This window comes from Pygocentrus nattereri, chromosome 13 (genome assembly GCF_015220715.1).
Source record: "Pygocentrus nattereri isolate fPygNat1 chromosome 13, fPygNat1.pri, whole genome shotgun sequence".
Taxonomy (NCBI): Eukaryota; Metazoa; Chordata; class Actinopteri; order Characiformes; family Serrasalmidae; genus Pygocentrus; species Pygocentrus nattereri.
The window spans coordinates 20,089,135-20,107,142 of NC_051223.1; the positions used below are offsets into that span (position 1 = coordinate 20,089,135).

The 18,008-nt window shown below is 39.1% G+C and overlaps 1 protein-coding gene across 1 annotated transcript in view; it reads right to left on the reverse strand.

Moving 5' to 3' along the window:
• Positions 1–18,008, reverse strand: part of myo1d (myosin 1D) — a 111,579-nt gene that overhangs the window by 83,051 nt on the left and 10,520 nt on the right. Inside the window, exons 2-3 of the mRNA XM_017695921.2 lie at positions 3,064–3,272; positions 1,385–1,478 (exon numbers count right to left, since the gene is read on the reverse strand). Of these exons, the coding sequence (XP_017551410.1) occupies positions 1,385–1,478; positions 3,064–3,272 (303 nt within the window). The remainder of the gene's footprint in view (positions 1–1,384; positions 1,479–3,063; positions 3,273–18,008) is intronic.

The window sequence follows — 18,008 nt, forward strand, 5'->3', positions numbered from 1 at the left end:
GCTACAATGATTAGCATATGACAGGTCTATTATTCAAAACCCACTAAAATCTCCACAAACATACTGATTTATCCAGCTACAGACACTGACAGAGATATTTTGGTTTTAATTTATGCTTTACCCAAGTTGTAACACAGAGGGAGGCCTAAAGAGCATTCTTAGCTTTCGTAGCAGATTTTACTTTCAAGTTAAACTTTTACATTTCAGTGGTCAAAAGAACCTGGCATCTTAACACAAACACAAAGGGCATTTTAACCCAAAATATTGCTAGCCATGTTACACACTGATTTTCAAACTTTGGGACACATTTACTTCAAAACAACAGGATCTACCTGCTCAGCATGTGGCTTTGAGGGACAGGGATACTTCCTGTTTTCTTTCAGGTTCTTTTTACAAATACATAATTAAAAGCGCTATATAAAAAAAGTAAGCATAATTTTCACAAGTTTAAATTTCAGGGGTCAGAGTGTGGGATAATAATAACTTCAAATAGAATTGCCCTATAAATTATGATTTTTTAAAAAATTTATTTACCTTAATAATTAATCAATTATATTTTTGGTTTAAATAAATGTGCACATTTTTAGAAACTTCCTTGTAGTTTCACCTTGCTGGTTAACAGTTAGAGAACGTAGGCCATCTGCTGAGCCACAATTTGTGTTAGACAACCTCTAGTCCTTCATCGGTAGTCTGTTTTTAATTAGACCTGTATAACTGGCTTTAATGTAGTGTAGTAGAGGATACACTGAACAAAAGTCATTGTAAACACAGTTTTAGACAGTATTTTTATGTGGCAGTACTGGAGTTGTTTTGTCTGCCAAATTATCAAGTCACAGAAAAACTAAACATCATGATGCATACTGAGTATCATGAAAATGCCAAAAAGCATGTCGCCCATGTGAGAAAAAAATCTTATATCCTGATTATAAGCTTAGCTATATTTTTTCATTAATCAATTTAGCTTTCAGACTGGTAACAATGTAATCTTCACACATAACCTGATATGCTGAGAATGAATCTTTTTTAAGAAGCATAAAGGGTGCAGATATTTCCTGTGTAAGTGAGAAGGGAAATAAGTGGTTATCGTTCATTGAAATGAAGTCATCACCTTCCTACAGAAATAGCGACTTCCGTCCTGAATTTAAGCTCACCTCTGAAGGGTACATGCTCTAGCAGAATTTTTTTAAGTGCTACAAAATCCATATTTGGTAAAGTTTTAATTATAAGCTATATACTGTCAGTTGTGAAGTGCCTATATAATCCATTGTCACATGATGACTTTTCTCATTAACACAACTGCATGACTTTTCATCTTTTATTTGACTGAATAATTTCCCCCTCAAGCCCACCCCTAAACAAAGGTCTACTGTATTATCTCACTCACCTCTCCACTTCTGCTCTTTGGCTTGGATTGGTAATAGCAGCAATATATTGCATAATGTATTTACTGGCTTCTGTTTTTCCAGCTCCGCTCTCCCCTGCAGAGTAGAAGCAACAGCAAAGCACATAGTAATATTTTAACATTTAAACACTGTTCAGTGTAACAGAACAAGTATATATTGCATGCACTGTAAACAGTTGTTCAGCACACAATAGTCAACATGTAGGCTGTCTGAATAACTCATATTATAATGTTAAAGCCAAAATGATCAATCTATACCTCCTTTAACCACTAGGTGGAACTAAATGGCCCGAATATTTTCACAGTGCAGTCACAACCTGTGGTCACTCAGGATCATTATCGGTGTTTCCCTTGAGAGGCAAAACTGCATCTGTTCTTTTAAACTCCCATTCGCCTCCAGCCATTTTTCCCCGAGGTATGTGCCCCACCTCAGAATACATTCCCAGACAAAAAATAAATATGTAATATAGTGCCACTGAGTCAGTGTTGTGACTCAACCACAAATACTTCCACTTACACAAAGGACCCTCAGTGAATGAGCCCAGTGACGACGCTATTTGCTGGTGTACTGTGCTAGATTGTGAGTAGATTCCCTGAATGGCCCATCCTTACTCAACCACACACTACGCCAGCACTGAGCAATTCTCCTCAGACCACAGATCTAATCACATTATATTCACTCAGTCATACCAGCACTGACTGTGGCTGTAAGAAAATATACCAAAAATAAGACAAAGACTGTAATTAAAAAATGGAGAATAAGAAAATGATAGGCTTGTGAGGGGACCGCTGGGTTAAAATAGCTTAAAGGTAAATTTCTGTCATGGCAAATAGACGGTCAAACCATAGAAGGCAACTCCAAGGTTTTTCTCTCATCCTGTGTCTCAAAGTACTTTTCTATGGAACCAGTCATTTTCAGGGTTGAGTGTTCACATGTATGTGGATGATGTACTAGAACCACAGGAAAATCTTTTCAATTTATACATCAACTACATCATGTGAACATGCAGATGTGCTATTCATTGTGTAAAACTTTATCAATAGAATAGAAACGCTCTTATGAAGACTTAACAGATTAAGAGTTAAGTGTTAAAAATGTTTTTGCTTTCTCTTGTACAGTTACCATTTTGGAGACCCTTGGTTTTTTGGACAGCAGCAATATCTAATTTCTTATTTTGGGGTTGTTATAAGAATATTACAAACTCCCTTTCTAGACATTTTTGCTTGTTTTATGTCATTTTATCTAAGTGACATTTCTTATTCTATTGGCAAATTATTTTAGAACTATTCTTATAATTAGTTTATAAATTATACTTCGAAATTAGCGCAAATATCTGCCTATAATTTGTCTTGAACCAAATTAAATGATCTTCCCTATATAATAATATAATTCCCCAGATAAAACTAGTTAAAACAAATAAAATCAGAAATGGTGTACAACAATCCTCAAAATGAGAAATTTTAAGTATATTCACCGGATTTACACGTCAAGATATCATTTTCTTGCAGTGGTGTGCAATGACATGAGAACGTCAGAGTAATTGAAATTTCCATTCAGTACAAAACATTATCCGACTTAAGACAATATCACTGTACAAAACTCAGGCTCTCCATAACAAAACATTCACAGACTGCTCAGACTGAACTGCAGAATAGCCAACCTGAGATAACAATGCAGGTGTCTTTGTTTCTTCTCTTCATGGCTTTGTATGCAGCGTCTGCTATGGCAAAGAGATGCGGTGGGCGTTCATACAGCTCACGACCTTTGTACTGCTCAATGGTGTCCCGCCCGTAGATGTTCATGGCACGGTAAGGGTTCACGGACACCACCACCTCACCAATGTAGCTGTAGATGCGACCCTTTTCAAACCTGGAGTTAAAAGGAAGAAAAGAAATCAATCTGGTCAATAACTGTCTCGGATCTTATCAGGGTGTTATGCAGAGAACTTGCTTGTCTGGTCATAATTCAGGTGTGGGTATATATTTACACAGTATTTGTATTGTGGTTGTTTATTTAGTAATTACTGAAAGCTGTAAGTAAAGAATGAGTCATTTAATGCGTTCACATTTCTCCACTCTAGAAAACACATAGGTACAAAGCAGCTTAAGCTCAGCATTAGGCTTTTCTGTTTACAGTGGAATCAAAACCTATAGCTCGTTCTTTTCCAGAGGTCAATAACAAAGGCCACAAAACCTTTCTATAAACAATGAGCACAGTAAGACATTTGTTTTGATTAAGGATGCTAACCCATGACATGATATAGTTAAACACAGTACTGGGTGGCATTGATAAAATTCAGAGACTATGTATCGTGAGATTGCACATTTGCCATATCTCTTATCTTTGATCAGTATAACATGATATTTAACTTTGCATGAATGACTTTAATGAACCCATTAATTGCTTCCTGGGCACTGCTATACTATACAAAAAGTATGTCTTACAACATACACCAAAGAAAACCTGTAAACGTTTAGCCGCTAGAGAAAATAAAGATGCATAATGATATCAGAATCATTTCAGCGTCAGTAGATAATTGCTTAAAAAAAACAGGAGAATGCAAAAACATTCTCTACTTTTGATGCAAGTTATTGTAAAGAGATTTTGGTACACGCAATTTTATTAGCATAATATAATATTATGCTAATATTATTAGCATAAGCAGGTAGAATATATAAAAAATATATACATTAAAAATCTTGGCATCGACCCACAATACCCATGGGTTTGGTGCATCCATCCAAAAACAACAGAAGGGAAACTTACTACTTAATATTAACCTAGGTTTCCTTTTAGTTCTTGAAAACAGCCAAAGTACCCAGGAAATCACAATTAAGTCAGTTCTTCTTATCTTTATTTTCTGCTATCAGAAAAATTAGTACTGCTGTTTTTTTGTTGTATTCCAGTATCAATATAGATATCATTCAAGACTCGCTAAACAGTACTTCATCCATCTGATGCTGAAAAACAGAGAGTCCCTTTGGGCCACAGCTGAGAGACATACAGTGCTGTCACAGAAGAAACATTCTATGCTGTATGCTTGGTGGTACCAACCTAATGTATGTAACACAATTGCACAACCTGAGACCAGCCTACAGTCCAGCTGTGGATCATGGCTAGTAGAGGGTGGAAAGCACGCTGGCCAGCAGAAGCAGGCTGTTTTGGGCTCAGGCCCCATGAGATTGAAAGCCTCACTTCCTTCCTCTTCTGAGAAGCCCTGGGTCACACTCAGAATAAAGCCTCCTTTCTTCTCCGCCAGCACCTCTGCCAAGCCCGCTCTGCCCCTGTCAGGAGGTGCAGGGCTTTGAGGCATCACTATACTCATTTATCCAGAACAAGGCCTAGGTGTTGTCAGAACAAGGCCTGGTGCTACTTCTTCCTGTGTATGAGGTCTTTAAGAGACGACTGCATTTTCTCTTTTTGCAGATTGTAAAGCAACTGCTTTAAGTACTGCGTGTCTTTATATCTTCATTACATTTGGGTTCAAATGCTTTCAGGCTTTGAAGACTCTGCATGTACTCTGCAGAGAACCTTAACCTCTTCAACTCTAAAGACCTCTAGATCCTCCCAGTCACAGCTATAAAACTTACATTAGTTTCATAGCAGTTCCTGAATAATAAGCCTTAAGTTTAATACCTATAAATACTAACCCTAGACTTTAAAGAGCCTACATCTTTCTTCCATTTTATTTCCTTCCCTGAGGTCCACTTATAACGATTATGTGGTTTAATGTACCAAAAGCAGCTGTAATTCATTGTTACATGACCATTTTGAAACCTCTCTTTATGCCTTAAATTATAAAGGCTGTTTTTTTTTTTGCTTTGGCTTTAAGACTGACTGCCTGCTCTGTTTCGAGCTTTATTTGAAAAGCTGTTCAAGTCGAAACACTTGTGACATCACAAAAACAACTTATTCCAAACATGCTGTTCTGGAAGCTTAGTTTCTATATGTCGACAGTGTGGACTGGTGAGTCAACAGCACAAGAAAAACAATGTTTACATACTACAAACTGTTCATTTTAATGAAGTAAAGAAAATTCTCTTTCATGATATGGGTCCTTTTAACTGGTTAAACAATGATTTAGGATACTGTCAAACCTTTAAATGAGTACATGATGGCCTCATGAAGCACCTTTGAGAGACCGCAACATGCTTCTAAACACATATAGATCACTATGAGCTGTGCTGAGCTGTCCCAACTCTAGTCCAGCACCCTGTCTAATCATTTATGTACTGAAGCGTATTTACCAGACCCAGTGTTGGATTGTGTGTGTGTGTGTGTGTGTGTGTGTGTGTGTGTGTGTGTGTGTGTGTGTGTGTGTGTGTGTGTTAGGAATCCATGATATATACAAAATGAAATACTGCAATTATACTGCTAAATCTGAGCAACTGTGATATGCCTTACAGCAGGGGTGCACAATCCTGGTCCTGGAGATCTACTACCCAGTACAGTTTAGCTCCAGCCCTAATCGGACACACCTGATCCAGGTAACAAAGGCCTTCAGGGCATCTGAGCTTTAGAGTCAGGTATGCTGGATCTGAACTCTGTGGTAGTGATAGAACTCCAGGACCAGGATTGGGCACCCCTGCCAGTATGTTTATATTCCACAAGCAGTCATAGTTCATGTTTTCATGTTCCAACCTCTCTTTATCCCTTTAAACAGGCTGCATTTGTTACTAGGGCTTTAACACTGCTATATGTAAACAAAATCTGTTCTGATTAGCTGCCCAGTATTTTGGCTCATTCAAAAAGCTGGCCAGACTGAAACTCTCCTTACAACTTTGGCTTAAATAAGAGGAACTAAACTGCTGTAGGCTGAGGAGACATATGTAAACCAGATGTCTTTTATGAAATCATTATTAAAAAAACACTTTAAATTGCAGCTTAGTTTCCATATATAGACATTATGACACTTTCTTTTTCGTGATACAGTCCCTTTAACAAATATGCATTTTCTCTCATGTCAGCACTACACTGAGTGACACCATGTGGCAGGACATGCCTGACATGCTGCCAGTCGAGTAGCAGGAGTTAAAAGCTCTTTTGTGTCCTGATGCACTGTGGGAGGCTGCAGCGTGCCTGCTCCATTGTTCTCTCATCAATGTGAAGTCTGTGTGTAAGAAGTACAGGCCACCGGCACACAGCAGCACAGCCTACCTACTGCTAACATCAGTGCTCCAGCGCAGCATCGCCAGCACGCAGTGCTGCAGGACAGTTGTGATTGTGGAAGCAAGAAATAGCCATTTGTATAATTCAGCATCACATATATGGTAGTATATGAGTATCTCCTCCTTTGGGTTATGCCAGACTGCCATATATGTGATGCTGAATTATACAAATGGCTATTTCTTGCTTCCACAATCACAACTGTCCTGCAGCACTGCGTGCTGGCGATGCTGCGCTGGAGCACTGATGCTTTTTCCAGCTAAACACAAAACCAAACAAATAATGACAGAATTCTTAAGAAAGACACTGAGAGCCACGTTTACTAAAAGAGGCGCTAATTGCTGATAGTCTACAACACTTTATGTTGGTGGGGGTGACCCCACCAATTTAGCAGATTCTCTACTATGAACTTCCATGTAAATTAACACATGCAACGCCTAAAGCACTACTGCTTCTATTTAATAACCCAAGTTTAGTCCACCAGTGGCACCACTAATTACTGTTTTTTCTTATTATCAGGAGATTGTGGCTAGTTTTGTTGCTAGTTTGTCATTTTCACACATATGGATAGGGGTGATCAATGTTGGTCAATATAATAGGATAACCACTATATTGGTAGGGCTCTAGATACAATGCTTACGCTCACAAATAAAACCGACACTGATGCCACATGCACAAAGAGTGCACCAAGAAGATGATTTGCACCACACTTTACTGCTACAAACCATCTAATACAACATATTGGAAGGCAACTGACTTGCTTGACTGAACCATTTAACCATAAGAACCAGTTTTCTAGACTCAGATTAAGCCTGAGCCTAACCTTTAAAGAAATTCCAATAGTGCTTCATGACTGGCATTGCAATTTAGCTTAAGAATAAGCCATATTCATGTTCAGGAAACTGCTCCTAAATTGCTTTGGGTTGGGGCATTATAAAACCCCTCACTTCTATTTCCCCTAGAAGTGTGTGTAAACAAGATGTTCTGCATGCTCTTGATAAAATGTTATGATCATTATCTAACACGTTATGCCATTTCATTTCACGGCACAGTGTTCTACAAGTCAAAAAATCTAAAGGAACCATGCAACAGGCTCAGGCAATAAGCCAGAAATATCCTACGCAGGATTATAAAATATACAGGATTACTGACATTTGACATGCTTACTCTATGCATTATCTTTCATAGAATGCCTCCAATAAAAACGCAGTGTACACAAGCATCAGAGAACATTTACTCAGGGCTATGTGTGAGCAGTAGCCCAGTGATACTGGATCGACCCGAAATATGACTATTTACAGTGACCAGCAGTACATAACAATGGGAGAACTACTCAAGCAATATAATATTTGCCATCTGCTCCATCAGTGCATCCTGCCAATAAATGCTGGGGTGCTGAGAGATTGGGTGTAAATTCTGTTGAATTTACCAAGTTTTCCCATCTCTAGATGTATAAATAGAGTCATGATTCATTTCCAAACCCATCTCCTCTTCCTGTTATAAGAAGGCAGCAGGCCAAAACAAAACCAATGGTGCGTATCATACTGCAAATGAATTCCAGTGTGTATTTGGAAAGGATCATCAAAAATACCCATCTGTCTCTTTGATTGAGTATTAACAATTATAACCAATGGCATTGAAATGTAGAGAGGCAGAAGCTTCCAGCTGGTGCATGCACTTCCTAAGAACTTTTTGTTTGCTGGTGGATGAACAAAATAAACACAAAGTGTGGGTGAGAAGTCTGATGGGACCAAAGGTTATCTTGATGTTGTGAGGAGGGGGAAGTTTTTCAGATGTATTGTCTAGGTGAACACTGCGGTAGGCCAGGTCAACAAAATTACAATTTTATTGATGAGAGGACCAAATCTATTTGTTTTAATATTTATGGTACATGATATATTCTTCTGTTTCTCATTTCAGTATATCAATTTTGCCACAAAACTGTAATTTATCTAAAGCAGAGAACAGTGTTTGCACTAACTACTGTCCTGAGACAGGAAGTCGCTGTGTCTGATGTCTGAAACCGGACACTGCTGTCTTAGCATGTCCAAAAGCTACCTCATAACCTAGGTGGTTTTCGTACAGGCATCAGAACTGCCTGCCGCAGTGGCACAAAGTGTAGTCTCCCATGGCCTTCCCCTGAGTGTGTAACCAACACAGTTCAACAGCCACAGTTCTAGAATAAGCTCATTTATGCTAGATTATGGCATGAATGAACCATCATTTGAAAATCCTTGTTTTTAATTTAAAAGACAACAGGGAAAAAAGATTATTAATATTTAAGCTGATTAACTTTATTGTTTTTTGTATACACACTTACTATAAATTTGATTGTTGAAACAGGTTCCAAAAAAGTCGTTTTAACAACATTCAGTAATGGATACTAAAGTAGTGGAATTTTTTCCCCATTCTTGCTTGATGTAACAATTTAGCTGCTCAACAGTCCAGGTTCTTGCCACATGTGCCAACATGCACCACATATTTTCACTGGGAAAAGCAGGAAGGCCAGTCTAGGACCTGCAATCTCTTATTATGAAGCCACACTGCTGTAACTATCACAATGTTCCAATGATTTATTTATGTATGCATGTAATTGTCTGTTTATAGAACATGATGTCCATTATTTCCAAAAACAATTTTAAAGGTGGACCACAGCACATGTGTCAGTCCATCTCAGAAGAGCTTTAGCCCAGAGAAGATGGTGGCATTTCAGGATGTTGCTGATATATGTTTTCCGCACCGTGCAGTCTTACCTTGCTTTTGGAGACGCCATATCAATGCGTCAAAGGTCTTTTGAAGTATTCCTGAACTCATCCGGTTACATTCACCACAGAAGCATGCCAGTTTTTACTGCAGTGCTATCTGAGGGATCGAAGGTCAAAGGCATTCAATATTGGTTTTTGGTCTACTCAGGATTCACTGAATCATTTAAAAAATATATGGTAAAATCCCTAAATGACTTGCTATCAAACTGTTGAACTTGCGTGGTTTTTCAGAAAGTGGCAACTGAGCCTTTCATTAATGCTTCTTTTATACATTCACACTCTGCTGCTTGACTTAAATCCAAAATAATCCCACACTGCTGAAATGCTGAGATATACTAGCACTCTTGCATGCATCACTCAAGTGCACATGCATCAGAAATCGCTTGCACAGTATCACTTTTCTCTATTTCTGATACGGATACCATATTTAAGCGCAAGTATCAGTTATGAAAAGGATAAAGTACTTATAAAAAATAATTTTCTATGAAATATAACAATTATTCTGTGAACCTCAAACATAAACTGATACAGGCCTACATGAAAAGATGATCAATACATCTATTAACAATATCAAATGATATGGAAAAAATACTGTGATTAGATTTTTGCCCATTTCATCCAGCACTGTGCTGGTTCAGGATGGTGCAGCCTCTGCCCTCCTGCTGGCTGCATTTCCTGGCAGAGCCTGGGAGGGGCCAGATGAAGGATGTGGGTCAGGCTGTGCCAGGCCCACCTAAACACCCCTCCCACCCTCCCCCCAGCTGTGTGTGCTACATACTATTTAGACTTGTTCTACTACTATATACCTGAACACTGAATAGCTCAGTGTTTTATCAACTCAACTGACACTTTGTCTTTTGTTAAGATGTAAAACTCTCCTCCTCCCTTTCCCTTTAATAAGCTCTGATATGTGTAAAAGCTGGAACCAATTCAAATTAAACCAGTGGAGCCGTTGGGCGACAGATTGTTGTGCCCTTCCAAAAAAAGTGCTGATACACAGCAGTTTTGAAAGTCCCAGAGGACATTCCAACAAAGCTACAGCACTGGTCACCATAACAGACTGGCCTTTACAGTAAAGTGCAGGTCCTTATCTTCTACCCCCACACTCTTCAAGTGGTTGCTCTGTGCTTGAAACCACACATAGAAGTCATTCAGTGCTTGGGAGCGAGGCATCACCATCACAGGCATGTGATGTCACTCTGTAGTAAGCGATGTGCCACATATGCTGCGTGTCTCTTGTGTCTGGAAAGTGTCCATGGATTCTCTGTGCCTCTCTGACAGCCCAGGACATGTTTTCTGGGAGCTGCCTTGTTATCAGACTTGAAGGCAGCATTCCAGGTTTCAAGTAGTGCATGCACTTCTGTAGTCTCCCACTGCTTCTGGTTAGCAAGTGTGGAAATGGCCTTCAAGGAAGTCATATTATCTATGCACTTGCTCATATTCACTGATGATGCTGTATATTTCTCCAAATTCACTCAATAAATGTAGCCACCTTGAACATGTTCCAGTCTGTATGCTGGAAACAGTCTTGAAGTGCTGAGATGGCCCTCTCAGACCAGGTAATCAGCTGTTTCAGAACAGGCTTGGCACGCTTGACAAGAGGTTGGTATGCTGAAATTACCACGAGAAAGATGTGGTCCAAGAAGCCGAGGTGGGGGTGGGGGTGCAGCCTTATTTGTTTTTTACTGTCATAGCGCTGTACAGTTAGAAAAATTTGCCTATTTTAACATTTTTCTCTTTTCAGACGCACATATTGTTCCTGCAACATGAGCTACGGTTAATAACAGCAGAGCAATAAAATAACAGTAAAGACACCCTTTACAGTCTAAATGCAACCTAATGTCCAGCATTTGGGGAAAAAAAATTGCTCCTCCACAAATCAACAAGCAGCAAGGTCACCAATGGAAAATACAGTGCTCTCCAAGAGTCTTTTGTAACATAAATACACGACCTGTATAACCTGTGTAACCTACTTAGAATAAAGCAGTTGTTAGTGTACATGTGTGCAATGTGTCTTAACAGGTAAATTGCTAAAACTTAGCTTAGCCAGCTATGCTACAATAGTTACTTTAGATGGAGTAGCACTGCATTTGACATGAGAGGGCTTTGTTGCACATCAGAAAAGCATTTCTGTACAGCTGTAACCATAGTTTTGGTCCTCGTGTCGCTTTTATCAACAGGCCTTTGCTCACTTCTGCTCACAAAGGCAAATGCTGGTGTGATAAGATGTCCTTAAATCTGATCCGTATCCGATCCGCGGCAACGTGACTGAGTCTGAACAGCCAGATTGGAATTCATGCGACTTTTACGTCAGTCCAACTCGACATTCGTGATTATTTTACACTGCTGAGACATTTAGGCTCATGTTTCTGTACCAAGAAATTAGAGGAGACTCATCGCAGCCGCTCCGTGCTTGAAGAGGTTTCAAACAAAATGGCTGAACCCGGCCGGAAGAGCCCGAGGCTGCAGGGTTTAAAGAATCCAAGGACAAGAACCAAAGAAGTGGTGAAATAACATGCCCTTTTTATGGCACCTCGAACACATTGTGGGTGATGAGCCCAGCTGTCAACCAATGGTACTTCATAATTACTCCTGTGATGCGGGCACTGAAAGCTCCAGGAGCGACAGGCGTTCACTGGCCGTCACGACTGTTTACCTGTGGACAAGCCGCCTAATGAAGCATTGTTTTGTGCATTCGGGTCAGTTTAGGAGCTGATCTGTTCAGACTGATGTCGCATATAGATCACATTTAAAAAATAATATCAAACAGCCAAACAAAAAAAATCGGATTTGGTGAGAAAATCAGATTCGGGCCACTTTTACCTGCTGTGTAAACGTAGCCTAAGTTACCTGGTTACAGTGGGCGAAGACACAAAAACTGGACTATTCTTGACTGGAAACATGTTATCTGGTCAGATAAATCTCATTTCTGTCTGTATGTGAATGATGCTAGGCGTCATGTTCATTGTAGACCTCAGGAAGCCTTCAATGAGGACTGCAAGGTGTGGTTCAAACGGAAGGAGGCTCTGCGATGTTCTGAGGGTGTTTTAATTATGTAGAAATGGGTCCTTTGGTTAACCTGACAGTACATTTGAACCACAGTGCCTTCACCGAGCTGCTAGACAACCAGGTTTTGCCTTTTGCTCATCATCTTACCAAAGAACATAACAATCCTATCTCTGTATCCCAAGATGACAATTCCCACGTTCACAGGGCTGTAAATGTGACTGATTGGCATGATGAACATTCAGAAGCATTCACACATTTGGACTGGTCTGCAAAATCCCCAGATGTGAATCCTCCTGAAAATGTGTGGGATGATCAGGAACAATGAGTAAGGCACCAGGAAAGGCATCCATGACATCTGGACAAACTGCATAATTGTTTTTGCTGTAAGAGTAGCTGAACATTGATGTCACCTACATCCAGAAACTTGTCCAGTCCGTGCCAAGTTGAATCACTATTAGGTACATTTCAGTCACAGGTGACAAATTTTTTGTCCATATTTTTTGAGCTTGCATTCTAATAAAGCATATATAGTCCACTCAGCTATAATACAAATCACAGCCTTTTAAAATTATTCTAGACAACATCACAAGCTTAAATGCGATTATATATTTGAAAGTATAACTGCCCAACAATATTTTTAAACTACTGTAATAAAGAAAGCAGGAACAATGCAACATTTGATCAGAAAAAGATTTCATGAGTACATACTTTCTAGTTATTCACAGTATAATTTACAGTTTTAACCCTTGCTTAACCAGGACAAGCGGTAAGAAATCCTCACACAAAGGCTATGAGAGAGCCACTCCATTTTTAGAGTGGAATTACAGGCCTGGCTGAAGATAACCACTGCTTTGCAGTCTTGTTTGGGTGGGTCTCTAGTGGTTATTTGTCCACCGTTAACAAGGGTGGAGTGCAACCAGCATTCCCTGACATCAGTTAAAACTCCAGTAAAAAAAACGACAAGAGCAGGAATGTACGTGTGTGTGTGTGCGCGTGTGCATGTGGTTGGGGGAGGGACTGGTTGAGTGTTAGAGAAAGAATGCTACAGAAAGTAAGCCGAGGACAGATAAAACAGGGTGAAAGTCTGCTGTCCCAGTTAGGACACTGATTAAAAAGTTCAGCACCTCCTCTCAGGGACAACAGACAGGCATCTTAAACTGTTGGGCAATGAAACAGTGGGCTTGACCCCTAGACAGAGCTCTACGGTCTGCTTTATCACAACTGCAGCAATGAGGGGATAATCTTCCCTTGATCCACATTTGTCCCACACACACTATTTACCATCAAACACTCACTATCACCCCGAGCCCACAGCTTAACACAGTGCATGCTGGGTATGACCTGATAATGAGTCCGCCTCTGTTCTGGATCCAAACAGACTTTATGTGTGTCACAATAGGAGTAAATGATTTGCAGCATTATTACTCTGAGAGTTCTGAAATCAGGTTAATTATTAGAAACAGCTGTGATTACAATTGTGTGTGATGAATTAAGGAATTCAGAAGCAGAAACAGAAAGGCTTAATCTTCCATTTAACGCAATGCTCCATCATCCCTTTACCTAAACACACATTCTCTTGCTGCTGTTTGATGTCAATGAGTTTCAGAGTGGAGAACGAATTTTAGTTTTTTTTGCCAAATCATTTTTAAAATATATGGGCAAGATAGTCGTATGCAAAAGTTTGGGCGCCCCTGGTTAAATGACGTTTTGCTGATTTTCTATGTGAAAGTTAACACATCCTCCACAGTGTAAAAAGTTGCTCATCAGATCTATTAAATGTCGGAACAAGTAAATTAATTAGTTTTATTCAACCTAAATAAATACTTTGAATGAAAGATTCTGTCAATCAATGTGTTTTTTTTTTGTAAGTTGCACAAAAGTACTTCAATTGCTTGTTACCACATGAAGTAATTTTTGAAACAAATCTGACGAGCCTTCTTCTTTTTATAGTGTACAGAGAACTCCCTTCTGCACATTTTAATACACAATTACTGTTTAACAAATTCAAACAAATTAAAACTTTTCCCAAAACTCAGCAAATAAATAGAAATTGTACACATACATTTAGTCAGATTTCAGTTTTCCTGTAGAGTATGGGTTAACTTCTTTTCACTTAGAAAATCACCTAAACATGTCATTTGACCTGGAGTGCTCATTCTTTTGCATATGACTGTACGTATTTTTTTGAAACTAATAGAAATAAATGTTCTTTGTAATGCTAATCCAGGTAGATGTAGTCACAATTTTTCTACAAATCCTCTACATTTATAAATATTTAAGCATCCTCACCAGAGATCTACATGAAAAATACTAAATACTGACATCAGCATACACTTCCCACATTGATCTATTCCTAATAGTTTGCATGAGCTGGCCACAGCTATCTTGATTCTGATGGTTCCCTTCAGATTAATACTCACATGTGCATGGTTGTCTTCTAGCCTCAAAAATCATCTGTCCCTACATGTCACACCATGGCACACTACACTCGTCATTTTGCATGTTGCTAAAACAGTCCTTTCTTGTCAAAATAGGCAGCTCTTTGCCTCACTAAGCAGACATAAAACTCATTAGCAACAAAAAAGGTTCCAAAACCAATCCACTGTAACAGCATCATTCTCCTACAATACAGAGGCAATTTCTGTAGTTATTTCGATTATGGAGTTCAACATCTACGCAAATACAAGTTATTCTAAGTATTATGTGTGTTAAAAATATGTTACCATACCAAAAGGTCAATGTACAAGAAATTTGGAAGGCATGCTCCTTTGAGAGTGTATCGTTTGTGCTCTACTACCTCCAAATTGGTGTCATGCTTTGACCCCAATGATGGCTATTTTTGATGAAATATGTTGAGAGTTACTAAGTTCACATAGTGGTCATAGTTGTACTTGAATGTCTTTGTCACAAACAATGTTAATTTAGGACAATTTGCACACTATAAGTGCTCAACCAAATGAAATGTGTTCTTGTTTTAACATTTGGGAAACATCTTAATTTTGATTGGTCTGTCAAAATGTAATACTGTATTTGTTGATGGCTGGATAATGAACTGCTGAGGCTGGGTAAAAACTCATCAAATCTATACAGTTCATGTGAATGGCTTCTTTTTTTTCTCAAAATCAGGGACTCAATGAAAGGGTTACATTTATGGTTAAGGGACAAAATTCACCAGATTCTCTGTCAGTAGGTAGGAGTCTGGCTTGTGGGACTAAGAGGATATGGACTTCTTTCATTGTTTACTTAGTTGTAACTTTAGCCTGTACTTAGCCTGAAAAGCTCTTGCTGTGACTTGGACTTCAAAACAGTGCTCTGGTGCTCCCACCAAGAAGGTAATCAACATAAGCGTTAATTCTGTAACTAACACACAACTGAGTAATCAAAAAACATTTACCTTCATGATACATAAACAGTGTTCACAGTAGTGAATCTCAAGAAACGTCTGTCAGACAATTGTCAAATTTGCAGATGATAAGGGGAAGATGTCAATTTGTGCCCTCCTCCATTTTCACATTTACATTTACGGCATTTGGCTGACGCTCTTATCCAGAGCGACTTACAATTTGATCATTTTACATAGGTAGGCGAAGGTAGTGTTAGGAGTCTTGCCCAAGGACTCTTATTGGTATAGTGTAGGGTGCTTTCCCAGGTGGGGGATTGAACCCTAGTCTACAGCGTAGAAGGCAGAGGTGTTTCCCACTACACTAACCAACCACCTTTTTCACAAGCCTTACATTTTAACCTATTTAAGTAATGCATGTATGCCCTGCGATGGACTGGCGACCTGTCCAGGGTGTATCCTGCCTTCTGCCCGAAGACTGCTGGGATAGGCTCCAGCACCCCCCTGTGACCCTGACGGAGAAGCGGCTTAGGAAATGGATGTATGTTTATATGCTTCAGTTAGATGTCGATACTGTTGGGCTGCCTTAAATGACTTGACTTCATAGCCATCACTTTAAAACACATATCTGACATGAATAATGCCTTAGATCCCCAACACTCCTCCAACAAAAGCTCCTCACAACTTTCATGTAGTTTCAGAACAAACAGAATAAACTGTGCCTTTAATTTCAACTCAGACAGCTGCCTCTTTTTCTTGGCCTTTGAACTTGATCTCAGAGCCAGCCTCCCACACCCGTTTTTTTGTGCCACAGGCTCTCCTGATACATCTGGGAGTCACATTAGCAGCATCTCTGCCAGGTTAACACTCACCCAGTGCTAAATAGCAGCTCCTGCGCCGCAGCAGACTGGACTTTTAAAGTGTAGTGCTCCCACAACCGGCCAACAGACAAATCAATCTTACTGGCCGGATAGGTTCTATTACGCCAGCTGGTCCAGATTTACTCAATTAGACTCACTCCCATCCCTGTCCTCCAACTCGCCTCCTCTTTTAGCACAATGGTCTTGATACAGACAGAGGGCAACGGCATAGCAGTGACAGTATTACGGCCTATAAAAGAGGACGTCTTTAAAAACGAAGAATAAAGATGTCAAGTCTACTAGATTATCAGTTTATACACATACCATTCCAGCATCTTCTTCATTAAAAGGTACTAATCTTTGCAGAAAATAATAAATTAATTTCATAAATTTTTTGAAATGTCTACACAGTTCAATCACAAAATTGAAGTCATTTACAGTGGTTCCATAGTTGTACTGTAGATAAACTTGCTTAACTCTTTACAGTGGCGGTGATAGGAACCAGGGGTTGCACTGTCTATAATGCAAATATAGCCATTTTATTTACTATCCAAAACCACCACTAAACCTTTGAGTTTCTGGTTTTTATATATTTTTAATGTTGATCATTATAAAATTGTCTGAAATAAGTCTGAAAACTATTTTGCCTTGTAACACCTTGCATTTACCTACCCTACTAAAGAATACACTTTAAAAAACACACTTTAGACCAGAATCCTCTCGAAAGATTCATAAAAGAATGTACCATATCACTACTATAGTCAACAGACTCTGAGAGGCGGTGAGTTTATCTAGAACAGTGCGTTAACATAAGAACAATTTGAAACACTTTGCTTACGTCGTTTAGTTATGCAGACACCTTAAAAAATCTTTGGAATTCCCCTTTAATGAGGGACTATGCAGGTACTACTATCATGTGCCATGATTATGTGGTTACTGTTATTGTACTGTACATTTTATAATGCTACGAGCAATTCCATGACATTGGCAGGCAACATCTGTTACAGAATCAGATCGGATTCACCGTTTTTGCCATATCCAACACATCATGTTACGCTCATAACGGCTCACTTCATCTGTGCCATTTCACTTCATTTGTGTTTGTAAATGAGATGTGAGAGTGTGAAAAAACTTTTTGTAGTTAAAAGAACTTCCACATGATGTAAAGGCTCTAGACCAATTAAAGTTTTCCCATAGAGCTGAATGTCCAAGCCAAGATCCTTTTAGCAGCATTTATTTTCAAGAGTGAAAAGACAAGGGAAGATGAGATAAATAGGCACGTGTTTAAAGTTTGGTAAGCAAAGTACTACTTATTATTAGCATGAATGGTGAAGATTTGAAAATATCGCCAACTCATTTCACATACAAAACACCTCAAATGATTTCCCCTTCCCTCTTTAACTAGTATTATTTTTAGACTAAACACCTAAGAAATGGCAACCAGGTGTAAATGTATAAGGGAGCC